Source organism: Neodiprion virginianus, chromosome 4, assembly GCF_021901495.1.
Source record: "Neodiprion virginianus isolate iyNeoVirg1 chromosome 4, iyNeoVirg1.1, whole genome shotgun sequence".
NCBI classification, from domain to species: Eukaryota; Metazoa; Arthropoda; class Insecta; order Hymenoptera; family Diprionidae; genus Neodiprion; species Neodiprion virginianus.
In genome coordinates this window covers 27400506-27416712 of record NC_060880.1, presented here as the reverse complement: position 1 = coordinate 27416712, position 16207 = coordinate 27400506, and the positions used below count along the sequence as shown (strand labels likewise).

The window sequence follows — 16207 nt, the reverse complement described above, 5'->3', positions numbered from 1 at the left end:
CAGTCCGCTAATAAAATTTCTCGACTTCCAGGATAAGCGCTCCGTGGTTCCTGGTTCATGTTTAAAATGAATTATTTCAATTCGTTTTTCGCGCAACCCCAAATTCGGTAGCTGTCAGTCCGCTAATAAAATTTCTCGACTTCCAGGATAAGCGCTCCGTGGTTCCTGGTTCATGTTTACAATAAATTATTTCAATTCGTTTTTCGCGCAACCCCAAATTCGGTAGCTGTCAGTCCGCTAATAAAATTTCTCGACTTCCAGGATAAGCGCTCCGTGGTTCCTGGTTCATGTTTACAATAAATTATTTCAATTCGTTTTTCGCGCAACCCCAAATTCGGTAGCTGTCAGTCCGCTAATAAAATTTCTCGACTTCCAGGATAAGCGCTCCGTGGTTCCTGGTTCATGTTTAAAATGAATTATTTCAATTCGTTTTTCGCGCAACCCCAAATTCGGTAGCTGTCAGTCCGCTAATAAAATTTCTCGACTTCCAGGATAAGCGCTCCGTGGTTCCTGGTTCATGTTTACAATAAATTATTTCAATTCGTTTTTCGCGCAACCCCAAATTCGGTAGCTGTCAGTCCGCTAATAAAATTTCTCGACTTCCAGGATAAGCGCTCCGTGGTTCCTGGTTCATGTTTAAAATGAATTATTTCAATTCGTTTTTCGCGCAACCCCAAATTCGGTAGCTGTCAGTCCGCTAATAAAATTTCTCGACTTCCAGGATAAGCGCTCCGTGGTTCCTGGTTCATGTTTACAATAAATTATTTCAATTCGTTTTTCGCGCAACCCCAAATTCGGTAGCTGTCAGTCCGCTAATAAAATTTCTCGACTTCCAGGATAAGCGCTCCGTGGTTCCTGGTTCATGTTTACAATAAATTATTTCAATTCGTTTTTCGCGCAACCCCAAATTCGGTAGCTGTCAGTCCGCTAATAAAATTTCTCGACTTCCAGGATAAGCGCTCCGTGGTTCCTGGTTCATGTTTACAATAAATTATTTCAATTCGTTTTTCGCGCAAGCCCAAATTCAGTAGCGGTCAGTGCGCTAATAAAATTCCTATAACTTTACAATCTTCTCATAATCTTTCTGGTAAAATATGTCGATAAAAAAATTATATCAAACCTTACACATTATTTTTGATTTGTTCTCACGCTGAAAATATTTATTAGTATTCGAGGTATAACTCGAGGTGGTTGGCGGTTTTCGTTGGAGGTAGTTAGGGGTGGTTGCGGGTAATCTCGGTGATTCAGGAGGAGGGGGACGAGGATTTGTGCTCGGTGAGTAAAACACTTTTATAATATTTCATGGCAATTGTAATTATATTTCATCTGAAATATTACAAACTTGTCACGTTTACAATAAATTATTTCAATTCATTTTTCGTGCAAGCACATATTTAGGAGCTATGAATAATCTTATACAATTTATTATATTATTAATTAATTAATTAATATTCTTATAATATTTGATGGTAATTGTAATTATATTTCATCTGAAATATTACAAACTTGTCACCTTTACAATAAATTATTTCAATTCATTTTTCGTGCAAGCACAAATTCAGTTGCTACGAATAAGCTTATACAATTTATTATATTATTAATTAATTATTTGATCAATTACTCAATTATATTAATCCTTACACAATATTTTCGATGTGTTCTTATACTGAAAATATTTATTACTATTCAAGGTATAACCTGAGGTGGTTGAAGGTGGTCGGAGGTGGACGAGGAGAAGGACGAGGAGGACGAGGATTTGTGCTGGGTAAGTAAAACACTTTTATAATATTTGATGGCAACTGTAATTATATTTCATCTGAAATATTACAAACTTGTCACGTTTACAATAAATTATTTAAATTCATTTTTCGTGCAAGCACATATTCAGTAGCTATGAATAATCTTGTACAATTTATTATATTATTAATTAATTGATTAATTACATTAATCCTTACACAATATTTTTGATGTATTCCTATACTAAAAATATTCATTACTATTCCAGGTATTACCCGAGGTGGTCGGAGGTGGACGAGGAGGAGGACGAGCTGGACGAGGAAGAGGACCAGGTGGTCGAGGAGGAGGCGGGGTGGGTCGTGGGAGAGGACCTCTCCTCTCCTCAGAGGAGGGGAGGGGGAGGGGTCGGGAAGGGGGAGAGGCGGGTGGGGAGGGGGAAGGGACGGGAAGGGCAGGGAAGGGGAGGGGCGGGGAGGGAAGGGCCGGGAGGGGGAGGGGGAGGGGAGGGGAAGGGGGGTGGGGAGGGAGGGCGGGAGGGAGGGAGGGAGAGGGAAGGGCTGGGCGGGCGGGCGGGTGGGCGGGAGGGCGGGAGGGAGGGAGGGTGGGCGGGAGGGAGGGAGGGAGGGAGTGAACAACGGATGTTAGTGCAAGTCCCCCAAACGCCCACCCGCCCGCCCGGCCCTTCCCTCTCCCTCCCACCCTCCCTCCCTCCCTCCCTCCCTCCCTCCCGCCCTCCCTCACTCCCTCCCGCCCGCCCGCCCGCCCGCCCTCCCTCCCTCCCCCCCTCCCGACCCTCCCCGCCTCCCTCCCCTCCCCGCCCCCTCCCCTTCCCTTCCCTTCCCTTCCCTTCCCCCTCCCCGCCCGCCTCTCCCCCTTCCCTGCCCCTCCACCTCCCCTCCTCTGAGGAGAGGAGAGGTCCTCTCCCACGACCCACCCCGCCTCCTCCTCGTCCACCTCGTCCTCCTCCTCGTCCACCTGGTCCTCCTCCTCGTCCAGCTCGTCCTCCTCCTCGTCCACCTCCGACCACCTCGGGTAATACCTAGAATAGTAATGAATATTTTTAGTATAGGAACACATCAAAAATATTGTGTAAGGATTAATGTAATTATTCAATTAATTAATAATATAATAAATTGTACAAAATTATTCATAGCTACTGAATATGTGATTGCACGAAAAATGAATTGAAATAATTTATTGTAAACGTGACAAGTTTGTAATATTTCAGATGAAATATAATTACAATTGCCATCAAATATTATAAAAGTGTTTTACTCACCCAGCAACCTTATCCTGGAAGTCGAGAAATTGTATTAGCGGACTGACAGCTACCGAATTTGGGGTTGCGCGAAAAACGAATTGAAATAATTTATTGTAAACATGAACCAGGAACCACGGAGCGCTTATCCTGGAAGTCGAGAAATTTTATTAGCGGACTGACAGCTACCGAATTTGGGGTTGCGCGAAAAACGAATTGAAAAAATTTATTGTAAACATGAACCAGGAACCACGGAGCGCTTATCCTGGAAGTCGAGAAATTTTATTAGCGGACTGACAGCTACCGAATTTGGGGTTGCGCGACAAACGAATTGAAATAATTTATTGTAAACATGAACCAGGAACCACGGAGCGCTTATCCTGGAAGTCGAGAAATTTTATTGGCGGACTGACAGCTACCGAATTTGGGGTTGCGCGAAAAACGAATTGAAATAATTTATTGTAAACATGAACCAGGAACCACGGAGCGCTTATCCTGGAAGTCGAGAAATTTTATTAGCGGACTGACAGCTACCGAATTTGGGGTTGCGCGAAAAACGAATTGAAAAAATTTATTGTAAACATGAACCAGGAACCACGGAGCGCTTATCCTGGAAGTCGAGAAATTTTATTGGCGGACTGACAGCTACCGAATTTGGGGTTGCGCGAAAAACGAATTGAAATAATTTATTGTAAACATGAACCAGGAACCACGGAGCGCTTATCCTGGAAGTCGAGAAATTTTATTGGCGGACTGACAGCTACCGAATTTGGGGTTGCGCGAAAAACGAATTGAAATAATTTATTGTAAACATGAACCAGGAACCACGGAGCGCTTATCCTGGAAGTCGAGAAATTTTATTAGCGGACTGACAGCTACCGAATTTGGGGTTGCGCGAAAAACGAATTGAAAAAATTTATTGTAAACATGAACCAGGAACCACGGAGCGCTTATCCTGGAAGTCGAGAAATTTTATTGGCGGACTGACAGCTACCGAATTTGGGGTTGCGCGAAAAACGAATTGAAATAATTTATTGTAAACATGAACCAGGAACCACGGAGCGCTTATCCTGGAAGTCGAGAAATTTTATTGGCTGACTGACAGCTACCGAATTTGGGGTTGCGCGAAAAACGAATTGAAATAATTTATTGTAAACATGAACCAGGAACCACGGAGCGCTTATCCTGGAAGTCGAGAAATTTTATTGGCTGACTGACAGCTACCGAATTTGGGGTTGCGCGAAAAACGAATTGAAATAATTTATTGTAAACATGAACCAAGAACCACGGAGCGCTTATCCTGGAAGTCGAGAAATTTTATTAGCGGACTGACAGCTACCGAATTTGGGGTTGCGCGAAAAACGAATTGAAATAATTTATTGTAAACATGAACCAGGAACCACGGAGCGCTTATCCTGGAAGTCGAGTTTCACCGCGTAGCGGACCCGTAGCGCGGGATCCGGGAGGTTGAGAACCCGGTACTCGAAATACGTAGCGGACCCCAAGCGCGGGATCCGGGAGGTTGAGAACCCGGTACTCGAAATTTGCGGAGCGCGACTCTTATCCGTCCGCTCTACTGCGCGGTTGTTTCCAGACTGAGGAATTCGGCTAGCTGATTTTGAATTGGTGACGTCACTTTCTGAACGTCCGACATCCAAACTATGGTTTCGAACTTTGATACTATGTATGATGATGTATTATGTATGATGTATGATGTATGATGTATGAGGTATGATGATATGATATGATGTATAATGATTTTAGCTTTCACATTTCATACGAGAAATACACACTTTATCTCTCCTGCCGATTCCAGACTCAAGCGGCCAGGCCCTTCGATGGTCAGCCGTTGACTCAAGATATATTCTTCAGTAAACGGGTCGGCTAATAACGCTGCCGTTCTGCGACAGTTGGATGATGAAAAATTTCGCTCGTATCTTTCAAATGTGTGTTAAAATACACTCGAAGTGTCAAGAAGCGTCGTTCTTTCTCTCCCTATCACCTTTCTAGGTCTTTAAACCACTACGCAGCGTTAAATACCGTCTCATATACGAAGCATCCATTACATCTCGTTCAAAATTAGCGCATCCGTGATGTATTACAGTTACTCTGAATTTTTTTCCATCCGAATACTTTTCGAAAAACAATTCTGCTCCTCCACCCAACGCAGATACTTCACTTGCGACCAGCTAAAACAACGTTTTGATTCTATGCCTGTGAAAATTCAAGATCGAGAGAGCAAATGAAAAGTTGTTGGAATAATTATGAATACTAATGTTATGGAATACATCGAGCGCGCGTCGAATAGAATCCCATTTCGAAATGAATAATTTTTCTCTTTTCATATCATAGCTAATCTGGTAATATAGCTAAATAGGATGGTCGGAGGTGTTGGGAAACGTTAGGAGGTGGTCGGCGCTGGCAAAAGGTGATAGGGGGTGGTCGAAAGTGGCCATTGATGGTCGCAGGTGGCAGGGGGAGGTAGGAGGTGTTCGAAAATGGTAGGACATTTCAAAAGTTAAAGTCGACGATGATCCGGTGCATCAATTTTATCGTATATTTTATAAATTATTCCTAAATACATTGAAACATATGTATTTGTAATGAAATATCATGCAATGGGCTGTGTAAACTATAAACTATAATTTCTATCGAATAGCTGCTTTTATGTCAACAGGGCTTTGAGACTCAGTTCAGTTCGTCCTCCTCCTCGTCTGCCTCCGATCACCTCCAACCACCGTCAACCACCTCCAACAACCACTGATAACCACCTCGGGATGTACCTTGAATAGTAATAAATATTTCCAGTATGAGAACACAGCAAAAATGTTTTGTGAGGATTAATATAGTTAATTAATCAATGATATAATAAATTTTATCAGCTCATTTGTAGCTACTGAATTTCTGCTTGGGCGAATAATGAATTGAAATAATTTATTGTCAACATGACAAGTTTAAAAATTTTTAGATAAAATATAATTTCAATTACCATTAAATATTATAAAAATGTTATACTCACCGTGCAGAAATCCTTGTCCACCAGGTAGCGGACTTCGAGCGCAGGAACCACGAAGCGCTTGCCCTGAAAGTCAAGTTTCACTAGAAAGTGGCCCCGGAACGTAGGATCCAGGAGATAGACAACCAGGTACTCGAAATTTGCGGAGCGCGATTCTCATACGTCTGCTCTACTGAACGGTTGTTTCCTGACTGAGGAATTCGGCTAGCTGATTTAGATCGATGACCTCAAGAAAAAAAAAATTTTGGGTTACGTCACTTTCTGAACATCCGAACATTCGAACATCCAAACTCTGGTTTTGAACTTTAATACTGTGCATTATATGACATGATGTGTAATGATTTCAGCTTTTAGATTTCAGACAAGAAATACGCACTTTATCTTTCCTGCCGATTCGAGACTCATACGGCTATGCCCTTTGATGGTCAGCCTTCGACTTAAGATGTATTCTTCAGTTAACGGGTCAGCCAATAACGCTGCCGTTCTGCTACAGTTGGATGATAAAAATGTTTGCTCGTTCCTTTCAAATGTGTGTTAAAATACACTCGATGTTTTAAGAAGCTTTGTTTTTTTGTCTCCCTACCAAAAAAAAAAATCGCCGACCATCACCTTTTTAGGTCTTTTATTGAGTGGCCTCTAGGATAAAATAACATCTTTTTCTCCATGTCAAATACAATATTCCTTCTACCAAAAATACAATTTTCACGACGTAAAGAACGCATAGAAATTGAACAGAGATAGATCCGGTGTTTAGACGGAGACGGAATATGGCAAAGCTGCTACATTTTTCACTTCCCAGGAACGTATCAACGCATAAAACAAGACCAATTTAGTATCACAATAATTCTTTGTCTAATTCATAAATACTGAGTAAAATATTATTCATAACACGTTCATAGTTCATGTTTGTATCGATTTAGTGAGAATTATGCGTAAATTCTTAATTTGACATTGAGCCCATTGTGGGCACCTATGTAATAAGTCCCTAAGCCGAAGAACCACCTTAACAACGCAAGATTGTTATCTTCATTTCCCTGCCACCGGTTCCACACATTTTTTCATGTTATTACTGCTTTTTTCGGCGTTTGGTAGTCCATCAACGGTTCAGCAAACTCAATTCTAAACTGAACATTTTCAGGCTCAAAAAAGCAAGATCAACTTCTATACCTTTTCTTTAATTGTTTCTTGGTGGACTTTGGAAACAGTTAAAATCGCTCTCCTCAGACCTCTCATCGACATAAGTTTTCGAGGAGAAGCCGATGTATGCAGTCTCGACTCGCTGCGAACAATCGAACAATAATCATGGTCGAAAACATGAAATTTGCATACAATTTTGGACGAGGTGGGTTGGGAAAATCAGAAATCTTATGCCATAAAGATAATTTCTGTGTATTTAAAATGCTTTAACTCTAATACAAGTGTTCGGCTGTCAGTGTATAGCAATGTTACAAATTGGCGAATAAATTCATAGTAATAGTCAAAATGAAATGCAAAAACATAATCAAACATGTCACAAGATATCCTATTCTAATGTGAGGAGCTAGGTCTGCAGTATATATTGTCTTAAGCAGAGTTTCAAAAATACCATATTAGATACTGATTATTGTAATTTTCCAATACAGTTTTTCCGGCGTACAGGTACAACATACCTCTATCTAACGCAGCGTGTGATGTCTGATATTGTATCCTCACTATTTAATATAAACCGGATCAAATTGAATAAGGAATCTATTATCTTTGTTTCTTCTATGTGTTTCCTCAGCTCTTGGTTTCTGCTGTTCCAAATGTCTTCTTTGCATCCCTGAGTGTCCAATGGGTCTGAAAAGGTTCATACAAATTAGTTCAGAGACGATAAATTTTTCTTCAAAAAACCAGTATGGCTTTTAATTTTTTGGTAAAAATTTCAACGGTTTTAAATGACGCTGGAATCAATACTCTTATGCACTGCAGCGATTTTATATTGCGAGAGGAATCCGATGCGTAGTCTTGACTCGCCACGAACAGGCAACCACAGTTACATCTGAAGTACATATTTGCTACGAGTAAAATGTAACTTTGGTTGCCTATATTTTGGCGAAACATCGTTCGCGTCGCAACACTCCACCGAAAACTCCCGATATGTAGTTGTACATAAGGCACTTAAGTTCCCTCTCTTTTTTAGTATTTAACCGGAAAGTTGGAATGTTCGCTGATTATAAATTTTACCTCTTAGATTATATATTACCATAGCAATGTGGTACGAATAACGGTGTAGCAGGACTAATTCAAGTTATTTGAAAACTTGAGGTACCAAAAGAGAACACTTCATTGGTATACAATATACAGGTACATACCACAAATGTTATAGTGTAAGTTGCGACTAAAACTTGATGGACACAAAACAGTATTTATTCTGATCTATAAAGAAGGGCGAGACAATTCGAAGGACGGCAAGCCACTTGATGCTGATCGATGATTTGCTTAATTTTTCAACTACTGCTTCGAATGAAACTCAAGTTTGACCCTCCGATTTTGAGGGCTCTTGTTTCACGTCCTCAGTTGCCGTATCTGCACCTGCTTCACCGTCTACTTCATCCTGATTCAGTTTTGTTTTTGGTTTCTCTTGTTCCTTATCCTCTTTCTCTGACACCTGTTCTGCCCCAGATTCGACTGCTATTCTGTGTTTGTAACTTTTGTAATAGTCATCAGCCATCTCCTTCAGCGTTTTCGCAAATTCTATTCTAGATTTGTCCGTGATAAAGCTAGGCGCCCCGGCACAGAGCGGTGGAATTACAGTATCCAGTTCAACGAGAGGAGTAGAATCATTGCCAAGTTCAAACTGTTCCGAAGTCCCATCAATCGGCTGCCTGGTGACATTCTCGGCAAAGTCCACTAGCCTGGGATAACCACGATGAACATCGCGCGGTGTAAACGTTAGGTATTCAGTTCTGACAGGTACCGGGGGTCCGTGAATTCTATTACGTTCATCACACGGCTTCTTCGAGTGCTTTTGGGGCATTGGGTGACCCACATTTAGATGCCACATGGTGCTGACCAACGTATTATTCATGATCACTTCAGCAAATTTGGGGTCCGGTAGTTCTATCGGTGGATTTTCAAGTTCAGTGGCGTGCTTCTGACCCTTGATAAGATTCTTGCGGTACTTGAGGTACGTATCTTCGTCAGCAACGGTTATCGCTCCAGCTATCTGAGATGCTAGGCCACCAGCGCGAGTTGGAGAGTAACAAACGGGATCGAGCAGAATCTGCTTCTGAGTCTTGCTTGAAGTCTTTTCACCACCAAGTCTGCAAGTTTCTTGAGTAAACGTCAGGACTACTGGAGTTATGTGAAATTCCAGTCGCTGGTTGGTGTTCAACATCTTGGTCAGTGCGTAGATGAGAGAGTTCATATTTCGACATCGTAACACATAGATGGCTCCGTGGTTTCTGTTGAAAAGTGGAGGTCCAGTCCAACGTGAATCTGCCACGTAGTAACCATCATCGGCAGTCAAGATTGAAAATATGGCCTTGTTGCATTCGATAATGACATTTGGCGCCTCTTCAAACGCCAATTTCAATGTGGCGGCAAGAGTCAGTCTTCTTTGTCCCCCGTACAAGGTTCCGCACATATTTTCTCTGAACTCAATCGTCCAGATATGTGGAAACACCTTGAAAGTTGACTGCAAGTTAAATCTATTCGGATGCCTGCAGCCTCTGCGCACCGCACTCCTTAAACTCTCCGTGTAGTAACAGTCTCCGCAAATAACGGCCGAATCTAATATAGCGGGACCCCATCTTGAGGGATGACACAAAAATTGCATCGCAAGAATGGCGACGTTTATTCCAGCTTGATTCTTCCCTGCTCTCTGACCAAACCTCGGATCGTAGCACCCTAATGTTCCCCACACAGAATATATGAGATTTGGTACTTCGATTGCGTAGTAATTCCAGGACGGCTTTTTTCGCTCAGGTATATTTTGCTTTCTTCTCTTTCCCGACTTCACGATGTCTGGTGAATGACTAAAACTCCAGTGAAAGTCTAAGTATACCCACATCGGATCTTCTTGAAGTTTTTTGAATGGAGGTACATTGATTGATTCCACGTGCATTCGATGAATGAAGAATCCAGTTGTGTCTTCGTACCTATTTTGATACATATGGCGAGTCATAAAACACAAGCTTGGAAATATACACAAACAACTGTTTCCTCCGTCCGAAACTTTTTTTCCTTTGGCATTACATTGATAAGGGTCCAAATAGTAGTAAGAATTGGTTGATCTCGAGTACCAAAATCCATAGCAGCAATTTGTAAAATGTATTATACCGTCCGAGTGCTTCTTGAAATGTCGCTTCAAGCACTTCTTTAAGAGTGGATAATGATCATTCTTCCCTGTCACTGAATTGCTCTTGAATTCAATAAGCGGTGAAGCGCAATCACGAAAATCGAAAATCCTATTCATGATGGTGACATTCTTCAATATATGTTCGGTGTGATACTTGGGCTCGTCAAACTCTTTGTACAATCCCTCTGCAACCTCGATTATTTTGTCGATCGTTCCTGCCACCGCACTTTGAATGATGTCTCTCTTCACCATGACGGCTAACAGTGCTACAAAATAGCATCGTTTCACTCTGGGCTCCGTCAATATTTCGCGATTTCGAACAGCCACCGTTCCTTGAACAAATATTGGTTTGGTATCAGATACCGTTTTCCGGAATAGAGCCTCAATGTCGTAAGGCGGTAGTGATTTTCTGTGTATTTCGGCCAACGACGTAGCTGGCACAGCTCTTTCGTGAAGACCGGTTGTGTCCTCGCAGTCAGGTGCCATTTTTCGAGCATACGAAATTGTCACCGCTCTTATCGAGAATTCGATTTCGTTCGGCTCATTGATTTCTTGGACGATCAGTTTCAAGAAGTCTTCCATTTCTTCCGAGGTGATGATCTTCAGTTGTTTTGTCCTAGGAATTATCCACCAGGCATAAAAGTTCTCTTTCCTTTTCATAACGCCAATATGTGCTTTGCCGCAAATTATTATAGCGCCCGAGTAAATTGGCGTGCTGAATAACTTCTTCAAGGACATTGCCAAGTTCCAACCGGTTACAGCGTACAAAGTTCCTTGGTGTAGCGGAGCGAACGCTGCTCGGAAACTGTAGTTTGCTATCGTAAACTCCGGCAAGACTCCATCCGTCGTATCTGAAGCAGTTGTATCCTCCGATGCAAATATACAGTCCTCGGTGAAATCTCTTCCAGCATCACATATGCCTCTGATAGTTTTTCCACCCCAAAGCGTAGGGTCATGAACACATGCCCAGGCGATGATGCACAAATCTATAGGTTTTGAAACGAATGAGTTTTCTTTGAACTTCCTGTCGTACGGTTTTTTACGTACTAGATCTATGCCATTAGACTGATCAACGGCCTTCGCTTTGCCTTTCACAATTTTGTTTGTTTTAAACTCAGTTCTGATTGGGTTTGTTATATCATTTTCAAGTACGGTCACTTCCAGTGTGGACGCATTAAAGCTGGGAACAGCCGCGAAGCCAGGGATAGTCATGTCAAAAATAACTTTGTTCTTTTTCACTTTTGTCACCCATTCAGACAGTTCAATGAGTGATAAAACTGGCTCTGGCTCTGGTGATGGTTGTGGCTGCTGCGGCTCTGTTTCAATACGTGAAATCTTTGTTCTACGCTTTTTTCGCTTTCGCTTAATTTCTTCCATGTGCGCAATGGCAATAGCGTGAATTCGGAATACCTTATCAGCTGCTTCTCCCGTATTTTCTTTAATTCTGGTAATCATAGTATCCAAATCCTGAAATTCCATCAGACAAGCTGATCCATCTGAACTCGCATGGCCATCGTCGTCACAGCTGTACGGATCGAAGAGGTAATACTTTTCTTGACTATACCAAAAAGCGTAGCTAGCGGAAGGAAATACGAGAATACCGCTCCTGTCGTTTTCCAAGTAATTTGCGATCACCTTCAGAAGTTCATCTTCCGAACACTCCTCGGGATTGGCATACACAATTTGCCTCAAGGCAATATTACATTTCGATCCAAGAATTTCTATGTTGTAGAACCAACGGAGAGCTTTATACCTCAGTTTACCTGTGCGCTGATATACTTCATCACCTGCTAGAATAAATTTGTCTAATACACTGCCTCGCAACGTATCAAGATTCAGTCGAATTTTAGCCAACACGCAGATTATCGCTGCGAAATAACATTGCTTGAAGTGACACTCTTCAATCGTTTCTCTATCCCCCAAACATATATTCCCATTTATCACGCCGACTTCGTCTTCGGTCATCCTAAAGCCACAACGTTCCGGCTCTGCTGAAGATGCTTCTTTCTTGTTTCGATCTTTCCTTCGAACTCGGCTTTCATTGTTTTTCGTCTTTTCATCCGACCTCTCTTTTTCATGAATGGTTGCTTGTCTTTTCTGAAAAAAAAAACACGTAACATTACATTTTATTTTTGTGCAAACAAATATTTGAACCTTACATTGTTCGAAAAATGAATAGTACCTTCACGTCAGTGTCGGGGTCAGGAAACATCAAATCCAGCAGTAAGTCTTCAGTCTTGCACATAAGCTTTTCCAGAACTGGATCTTCTTTGTCGATTGAATTTATTTTGCATCGTCTCTTTATTCTATCCACGCAAGGTTTCGGTTTTTTTCCAGGGGTTGGTGTTTTTATTGGTGGTCCGAGTGGAATTAAAACCGGTTTGATACGCACGGTGGTCGGAACTTCTGCGACGTCTTCCCGCTCCACGTTTTGGGGAGTTTTCTTAATTTTGCTTTGGCGGCATTCGTTTTCCTTACCTTTATTCAAATCTTCATCTTCGACGTACGTTTCGTTGATAGCTCTAATTGGCGTGAATCCAATCTCTGGGAGTCTTGACACTAAATACTTTTTAGGCGGAAGTTTGATGACCTTTGAAACCTTGTCACCATCGGTAACGTCAACCGCTGTTATAGTTGGTTGTTGAGTAGGTACACCGGTGGGGAGACCACTATCCTTTTTAATCGATAACATAGAGTCAATCGAGAACCTTGACAATAATGAGTGAGAAGATTTTGACGCTTTCTTTGCCTCCAGCAGTACGCAAAGAACTTTTTTTGGCGGGGAGACGAACGGCGGTGGGTGTCTGTATTTCAGCTTCTCGTAAATCAGTGCTTCGTTTATTTCTTCGCCATGCTGCTCCCCTTTCGTATCAATTATCACTGTTCCAGACAGAAGAGTTAAGTCCAATTCATCCGGAGCATCGGGCTGTTCTTGTTCTTCTACTTCCAATAAGGGATCTATTATCGGTTTTTCGGCTTCCAACATCAGGGCCTCTTCTTGTTTCTCGCTTCCCTGCTCTTCTTCCTCATCTTCATCATCATCCACATCTTCTTCTTCGTCGTCCTCCCCTTCTTCCTCATCATCGTCGTCGTCGTTTGCTCCCTTCTTTTTCTTTGTCTGAGCTATCACCTGCACCTCAGGCTCAGGTTCCGGTTCCGGTACGAACAGATCCTCGTCAGTAACAGGCAAAAATATGGTCTGATATTTAACCGGTAGTTCCCCCCCAGGTACCTCAATTGGTTCTGGAACAATGTATTTATCACCCGGCTGAATCGACTCGATTCCGATGAAATGAAGCTTGAATTTGGGATCGTTGTATTCCAGAATCTCATAGAAAACGTTAGTGAGTTCATTTATGGTGTCAGCCACGATGAAAGTAGCCGGAAACCCTCGCATACGTCTTCCTTCCTCGTCACTGCCGTACGGATTGAATATATAGTACTTCCCGTTCCCTTTCCAAACACCAAACATTAGCTTCTTATTCTCCACTATCAATTCGTCATAGCGTTCGAAGTACTGCTCGAGAGCTTCTCCAAGGTTCGCCAGCGGATTAGCGTCACCATTGGCAAAGTTTAGCTTCTTCTTGAACTGCACTTCGTTTTCACCGAGCATTATTTTCTCAGGTAGCATTGTAACGTCGAGATGACTTGGTGCCGGTTGAAGTTTTCCCTTAAATTCTTGTTTGCCTTTTTTCTTTTCTTCGTTTTCATTTTCTTCGTCTTCTTCCTCCTCTTCGTCGCCCTCTTCTTCGTTCCCTTCTTCTTCATCATCGTCGTCCACAGGATCACCCTTATCTTTTTTCTCCATTTCAGCCGGACTGCCACGCTGAATCCAAGTGATCGTACTGGTATAAGCCTTATCTCCAACGTCGATAATCTGATTAACATCAATATTTCGCCAAGAGTCGGGTGGTTTCACTTTGCCATATGCCATTGCCGTCAACGCAATAATTAATCCTTGTTGCCCACGAGCTCGTTCCTCGAATTGCTCAGCAAGACAGTTTTTTTCACCTCGCAACGACAGGCGATGAGGATTCACTACGTGGTAACCAAAAATGTATCGAATTTCAGGGTCATTAGATTTTGATGCAACTTCGTCGGGTGCAGTAATTTGCTCAGCTGATGAAGCGCCGTACCTGAATTCACCCAGCAATTCTACTGACGGTCTTTTTACTATGAAGGATCCTGGTTCATCTGCTTTCATCATATAATCATCGACATTGCTCATCAACTCTGGAAATTGGGTCTGCTGTTCCTTCGTTTTTTCGGCATCTGATCGCGGTTTCGGTACCATATCAATCTTAGTTCTGCACTCGGCATCATGTTGGTCTATACTTTTCACTTGATGGGATTCCTGAGCCAATGGTCTGCGGTTTGTTCGTTTTTCACGATAAATAACGTTGTCTGGCGGTCCTCCTGGAGTGCTGCCAGTTTTTATGTAGAGTACACGAAGCGCGTGTAAGATAAACGGATCCTTGTCTTTGTTGCCGGTATTTTGGAGAATCGTTTCAACCAATTCGTTAACGGAACTATTCATTGTCGCACACGGTTTCGACATCTTATATCTGTTTGCGTCCGTAGGGTCATCAGGATCGACTCGGAATCCCTCGTCGTCGCAACCGAATGGATCAAGAAAATAGAACTTATTCTCTTCTTTCCAAATTGGAAAAAATATTTGCTTTATCTCTAAAATGCCCGATTGGTATTGCTGAAAAAACTCTCGAATCCCAGCATCGATAGTCGATTTCCCTTTTTTCTTCTGTCCAGGCACAACGTTCGCCGTCACGTTTATCTTGGCGGAGTACACGCCCAAAATTACGTCCCCCATAAGATCATCTATTTTCAGTTCAAAAGTATCATCCAGCTTCTTCTCCAGTGCTCGCACCAAATCGATCATGTAAATATGCGCCTGATTGAATATCAAGTCGACTATCACCGAGCTCCACTTCTTGGCACTTATAAGACGGGAGTAAACAATCGCTGCGACAGCAATCATCAGGTGACCTCGACCCCGGAGTTCAGCTGGCACTTCAGGATGCATCAGGTGATAGGTCCCTTGGACCAAAGCTCGGAACTTTTCTTGAATCTTATAGTCACTTGGCCTTCGTTTGGGTGCTCCTATAGATTTGAAAGGCTCTTCAGGATCGTCGGGATGCGAAGGAATCTTGTACGCATTAATAACAGTGATTGGAAATAAAACGAATGGCTCATTACTGACACAACTTCGTTCTAAGATCACAAAAACAACACCGGTCAGATCACGAACCAGTATCAACTTAGCAGATCCTCCACTTCCGACTGTAATTGGAAGGCAGTCGTCTCCTCTCGCTTGGCCGTCGAAAATGTTGTAAAATTTCGCATCCCTCCATATGGATATGTTCAACTTCGAAGACATCAAAAGTCCGGCATCGTATCTTTTGAAAAAGAGATTCAAAGCTTTCACTAAATGCATCTCTTTGGGATCCTCGGACCTGAAAGCACCGGCATACGCAGCATCATCGATGTTGAAACACACGTAATGTGTTCTTTGCACGCTAATATCTCTCTTCAAATCTCTGACAGTCATCGTTCGCCGATCATCCGTCTCGACGTTTTTATATGACTCTGTATAATAACTGTCACCGTCGTCGATAATTTGATCTATAATGAACTCGTTCCAGCAGCGCGATTTCAACACTGCATTCGTGGCAAAACCTGCTATCGCACAAGCCGGACCCTGAAAAATAACGATAAGCCTTCCATCTTCAAGATATCTTTCATGCAAATTCGCAAACTCGATCGCATCTATTTAACTGTGAATTAATTTATGTTGAGTTCAAATCCTAACAAAAATAACATATTTGAGGTCTTCCGATCTCTTGAAAATTTCAACCAT

General features: G+C 42.3%; 2 protein-coding genes across 2 annotated transcripts; both read right to left on the bottom strand.

Annotated features, from left to right (window-relative positions):
• Nucleotides 1–7453: 7453 nt before the first annotated feature.
• Nucleotides 7454–10309, bottom strand: LOC124302682 (uncharacterized). The gene is made up of 2 exons (XM_046759083.1): nucleotides 8345–10309; nucleotides 7454–7829 (listed from the first exon to the last, which is right to left on the bottom strand). Exon 1 carries the CDS (start codon nucleotides 10156–10158, stop codon nucleotides 8503–8505), a length of 1656 nt encoding a protein of 551 aa, XP_046615039.1. The 5' UTR covers nucleotides 10159–10309; the 3' UTR covers nucleotides 7454–7829; nucleotides 8345–8502.
• Nucleotides 10310–10382: 73 nt separating this feature from the next.
• Nucleotides 10383–15898, bottom strand: LOC124302872 (uncharacterized). Its single transcript, XM_046759442.1, has 3 exons — nucleotides 12515–15898; nucleotides 10487–12429; nucleotides 10383–10395 (listed from the first exon to the last, which is right to left on the bottom strand). The coding sequence occupies exons 1-3, from the start codon at nucleotides 15896–15898 to the stop codon at nucleotides 10383–10385; spliced, it is 5340 nt and encodes a 1779-aa protein (XP_046615398.1).
• Between the last annotated feature and the right edge of the window lie 309 nt (nucleotides 15899–16207).

Coding starts and splice junctions, on each gene's coding strand:
- LOC124302682 (XM_046759083.1), bottom strand. CDS start 10,158: ATGACTCGCCATATGTATCAAAATAGGTACGAAGACACAACTGGATTC.
- LOC124302872 (XM_046759442.1), bottom strand. CDS start 15,898: ATGACTGTCAGAGATTTGAAGAGAGATATTAGCGTGCAAAGAACACAT. Junction 12,430..12,514: donor ACCCCGACACTGACGTGAAG/GTACTATTCATT, acceptor TTTTTTTTTCAG/AAAAGACAAGCAACCATTCA.